The 4,924-nt window shown below is 32.3% G+C and overlaps 1 protein-coding gene across 6 annotated transcripts; it reads left to right on the top strand.

Annotated features, from left to right (window-relative positions):
• The first annotated feature begins 412 nt into the window (after positions 1-412).
• On the top strand, positions 413-4,676 carry LOC109811097 (uncharacterized). Of its 6 annotated transcripts, none has more exons than XM_083063804.1 (6): positions 413-694; positions 817-938; positions 2,486-2,720; positions 3,228-3,315; positions 4,235-4,301; positions 4,444-4,676. In XM_083063804.1, the coding sequence occupies exons 3-6, from the start codon at positions 2,534-2,536 to the stop codon at positions 4,495-4,497; spliced, it is 396 nt and encodes a 131-aa protein (XP_082919930.1). In that variant the 5' UTR covers positions 413-694; positions 817-938; positions 2,486-2,533; the 3' UTR covers positions 4,498-4,676. The 6 variants fall into 6 exon arrangements, with proteins under 6 accessions (XP_082919930.1, XP_082919931.1, XP_082919929.1 ...); XM_083063803.1 differs by having other exon boundaries at positions 420-601; positions 817-916; XM_083063802.1 differs by having other exon boundaries at positions 420-635; positions 817-916.
• Positions 4,677-4,924: the final 248 nt, after the last annotated feature.

Below are 4,924 nucleotides of genomic sequence, written 5' to 3'. Positions count from 1 at the left end.
TTTAAAATAATATAATATATATTAATTTTTATTATATTATACTAATAAACTTTTTATACGATTAAATCAAATCTTTTTAAATAAATAATTTTTAAATCTTGGGGCCAGCTATCTCACCCTTTGAGGTGCCTCCAACGTAGCGAGGAGATTAGTCACTGCTGTCGGCGATGGATACTCCAAGAACGAACCTAAAAAAAAAAAAAAAATAAGTCACAGACCAAACTTTAAATACCAACCTATTTCTATCCATTTTCACCCTATTCCTAATCAACCTTGTATCTCCAAAATTTGAATAATCATTTGGTTGGATCCAAGTTCCAACGAAAAGGGCTAAAATGTCATCTCTCAAGTTTCCCTACAATTTCTCCGTAACCAAACATGCCACTCTTTCATTATTTTCAAGAACAAAACAACTCGAATATTTTCTAGCTTTATGTCCCCCCCTCCTTTCCTTTCTTTTATTAAAGTCTAAGAAGTTCTCTACTTTTTTATTTTTTAATATTATTAATCTGCATGCAGCATTGAATTCTCCCCTCCAAGAATTCAGAATTTTTTGTGACAAACCTCTTCTTCTTTGACTTATGCAAATGCATTTCTGTAGGTACGTTCCACCTTTGGTCTTTGGCGTGCATGGGGTGAGTTCGTTGCTTCCTTTGTTGTTTGTCTTTGTTTGGCAGCTGAGAGAAAATAAAAAGTATTGAATTTTCCATTTCAATTTGACTTTTACTGTCCCACTTATTACTTAATACGCAAGGAAATAACTTTTCCAATGTAATATTCATAATTGTATAATTTTGTTTCACTTTCCTCTCTTAGCTAGCAAAACATCAGCCAAGTGATTTTGGAGGTTCTCTCCAGCAGTGAGTGAAAATGAGTCAATACGAAAGATCCAAAGTCACAAGTTTTCTTGATTAAGGTGATGTAGCTGCTTTTGGGTGGTTAGTTTCTAAGAAAAAAAATTGGAAGTTTTATTGCTTTGCATCTTTTAATCTTTCTGGGTATGTTAATTGAGGTTCTTCTGTGTGGTTTGTGATACTTTTTTGATCACGTTTAGGAATCTTTGCTTGTACTTGCTTGGTTTTTAAGCAAGCATAATAAGATATAGTCAATAGGGTAACCTGATAGGGCTTTTTGTTGTTTGTGATTCTCTCATTGGATTCTTTGGAAGTTAGTATAAGATAGATACAATTTGCTTCTGTTAAAGGGGTTCCATAAGAGATGTATCCTAGGGGTTGCTTATTTGCACCGTTGGTTAGATGCTTTGGGAAGAAACACTGCTGGCCCTCATTTTTAGTGTTTTGTGGTGCCTCGTTTCGTGTTCTTGTGCTTTCTTCCATGGATAAGTTAAAGCTCAAATGCAAGGGGCTTTTCTGTGTAAGAGAGACTTATTTTGTGCTAATCTTAATTTCGAGATATTTATTGTTACATTAGTGTTGTTACTTTAGTTAAAAACATCTTTTCTTTTCTTTCCTTTTTCATTATTGAACAAGGGTGAGGTTTTAATTGTGGACCTGATTGTGCCCTTTAGGCTTGACACACTTTTGTTTGCTTCTTCTATCTTGCTGTCAAAGTGATTTTTTTTTTTTTCTGGGTTCCAACCTAAAGACATCATGCTTAGGAATAGGATCATTTGTTGTCCCATTTGTTTCCAATGATGTCATGTTTAAACAGTTGCTACATAGAGCATGATAGAACCTGATTCTAGATTTGCATTAACTATAGTGCTTGTATGCGTCTAAGACAGTGAGCCTTGTAGCTGTTCTAGGCACAGGTTTGTTTCAATTTATTCTTCTTCAGATGTAAATTCAGGTAATTCAAAATTCATTTGATAGGAAAAAGCAAGACTAGAGTACTGGTTTTAACTTCATGGCTGTATTTTAAATTGAGATCATTTTTCCAGAAAATTTTTATTTTACAAATAATCATGTGTTTGTGTTGCATAATTTTCTTTTGTAGACAAAGTTTTTACACTATAGCAACTATCATTAATATAACTTTTAATGCAATTATTATAGAAGTCAATAAACTTATCATACTGGTGATTTTTGGTGAGATGACAATGTCAAAAACTTATAAAATGTCATAGCACATATTATTTATTCTAAATAAATTATAAACCTGCGAACAGAGTAAAACGTAAAAGTTAGTTATATGAAGAAGTTCATATCTGTAATGTGCTACTGATCTTAGAAATTATTTTTATATAAACCAATATAAAAATAATTAGCAGGTGAACATACCAAGAGAGTAGGCTATTGTGTCTCTCTGTTTTATTTGTCTTTTAATGTATTGTTTAGGTATAAAATGATAAGTGCTACCAGCCGAGTGATGCATTCATGATAGGTTATGTTGTTTAACTTGAGTTATTTTTGGTACCTGTTCTTTACTATCAACATCATCTTTTAATTCAAGCTGGTTCACAGAATATTACTAATAGGAGGTGTTTATCATACTTCTGATTCCACCTGCTTTATAATTATAACAGAACATAGGTTGTGTTGGATGCTGCAAAAAAACTCCAGAAGTTATTGCAATGGATGAAGCATCTAAAGGACTAAGAACTCAAGATCAAACAGTGACTAAAGTGGATGGATCAGAAGATTTTTGGAGCAGCAGCACCTTTGAATTAGACCATAGTGCTGCTCAGTCAGAGAGAAGCATTTCTGATCCTCAAAGCAGTGGAGGCAGTCAAAGTGGTCCTCCTGAATTTATCAACCATGGCAAGTTTGCTCTTATATGTTTTATTATTTGTTGGATCCTCAAATCTTGGTTAATTGTTATAGAGTTATACTTATTCAAGACTTATATGTGCTTTGCTAAGTGTCAAATGGTTCAATATTTTCATGCAATGTTTGAATCAAACTCCTCGAACCTCAAGGAACAGTATTAATTTCCTTGGAGTAACATGAATACTATCTTGTGCTCATTTTGAAATGCAGTTTCAGAAATTCCCTTTACATTCTTCTTTTTTTTCTTTCATGGTCTTATTTAAAAGAGAGAGAAAGAGAGGAAAAAATGTCTCTCTCTCCTCATTGGTGGAGGGTTCATGCATGAAAAGTAAATTAATACACAGCAATTGATTGTCTTGTTATTATATCTTTATTTTAGTTATGTGGAATTACTGTTTCTTTCTGGAACTTAAAATTTTTCATGATTTTAGTTGATCTGTATGAACAATTCTGTATTTTCATTTGGAATGAAATGACAAAAAAGTTTGTTCTATGCAGGGCTTCTTCTCTGGAACCAGATAAGGCAACAATGGGTTGGAAATAAGAGGTCTGATAATGTCTCAGAAATTCAAGAACCAAGAATAAGGTACATAAATATATGCATTCTGAGGTGAAGTCTCAAGTGTTGAGTCGTAATACAAGTATCTTACAGAGGAAATTTGTATTCACTTTTCCTTTCATGCATATTTAAGCTGTTGAGGAATGAAACTTGCTGTGGCTAATTACTTCAATGTATAATACGCTTCTCTTCACTAACTAGTATTATATCATTGTCCCTTGTTATGCTATTTTCATGCTAAGTTTTCCCCTCCCTGGAAGAAGCACCCATCTATGCTCACAACACTTTGATTCTCCAAGCACATTTTTTAGCTACCTTAATTCACATTGATCAAGCTTTTACACTAGATGGCACAAATCTTAATTGAAGAGAAAAACTTCATTTATTTTTTCTTAATAGTTTCAATGTGAAACTTTGTCTTAATGATCATTATCAAAAAAACTGCACTTATGAACATATGCTTGAACATTCTTGATACATGGAAGAAGGTAGGCCAAGAGGCATGAAAGTTAGGATTTGGGTCAGACTATAGCATTCACTTTATGATATTTTTTTTCCAATAAAATTTAGATGTACGAGTTTCTTAACTGCTTTTAATGACATTCTTTAATCAGAATTAAAATTTGAGTTAATCACCTGCTAGTGTAAAGTTTTTATACACTGACAACCAATTATATCTTTTAATTGTGCTATATCACTATAAACACATTTACTTTTAACAATGACATGGCACAATTAAAAGATATAATTGGTTGCCAGTGTAAAAAAACTTTATACTGGCAGTGTATAGGTGATTAACTCTTAAAATTTTACTTCAATAACTTATGTTGACCTTAATACAAATCTTTATTATGTGGATTATTAAAGTAAAACTAGACTAAAGAACAATACTAAAAGCATTTAAAGAAGTGTATCTAAATTTTATTCTTTGGCTTATGTTCCACAGTTCCAATGCCACCTACGACAACCTACTTGGGAACAACAAGCCCTTTCCCCAACCCATCCCTTTGAGAGTATGATATTCTAAACTTTGTTCTTCATCTATTAATATTCTAGTAATACACCACTCACTCAAATAAAAGATGGAGCTTAGTTCACAATGCTCCCACCCTTTATTTTACTATATCATTAATTGATTATAATATTTTGTGACAGGAAATGATTGACTTTCTTGTTGATATTTGGGAGCAAGACGGTTTGTATGACTGATCAAACAAAATAGTTAAAAAAAAAAAAAAAAAAAAAGTTTCCAAAGTTTTTTGGAGGAGACATGATGTGGAATTTGTTCATTGTCCTACTGGATAGCTGTGAATGAAGTTAACTAGAAAATTTACTCTGTGTGGCTTCTTTTCTAATTATATATCCATTAGATTAGTTTAATTGTATAATTCTTCCTGTTTCTTCTTCTTCTTCTTTTTTTCTGGAGTGATTTATAAACAAATTATCTGCGGCAAAGGGATAATTTCAAGCTTCCGCTGCTGCAAATTTCTTGTTATCACTAGCCCTTAAGAATGGATGTGACAAATGGAATGCTGAAAAAATAAATATACATAATAGGTGAGGTGTAAGGTGAACATAAAAAATGAGAAGTGAAATAATTTATAGATGAGCTGCAAGCAACATACTATTTTTGTAG

The sequence above is a fragment of the Cajanus cajan genome, chromosome 9 (assembly GCF_000230855.2).
Source record: "Cajanus cajan strain Asha chromosome 9, NIPB_CcT2T_4, whole genome shotgun sequence".
NCBI classification, from domain to species: Eukaryota; Viridiplantae; Streptophyta; class Magnoliopsida; order Fabales; family Fabaceae; genus Cajanus; species Cajanus cajan.
Note: the sequence above shows the minus strand (reverse complement) of the source record. Positions and strands in the feature narration are given on the sequence as shown.

Bases quoted from the DNA above. Each gene is read 5' to 3' on its own strand.
- LOC109811097 (XM_083063800.1), top strand. From the start codon at position 1,219: ATGTATCCTAGGGGTTGCTTATTTGCACCGTTGGTTAGATGCTTTGGG. The intron at 1,375-2,485 runs GTAAGAGAGACT...TAATTATAACAG, and splicing joins AATGCAAGGGGCTTTTCTGT to AACATAGGTTGTGTTGGATG. The intron at 3,316-4,234 runs GTACATAAATAT...TATGTTCCACAG, and splicing joins ATTCAAGAACCAAGAATAAG to TTCCAATGCCACCTACGACA.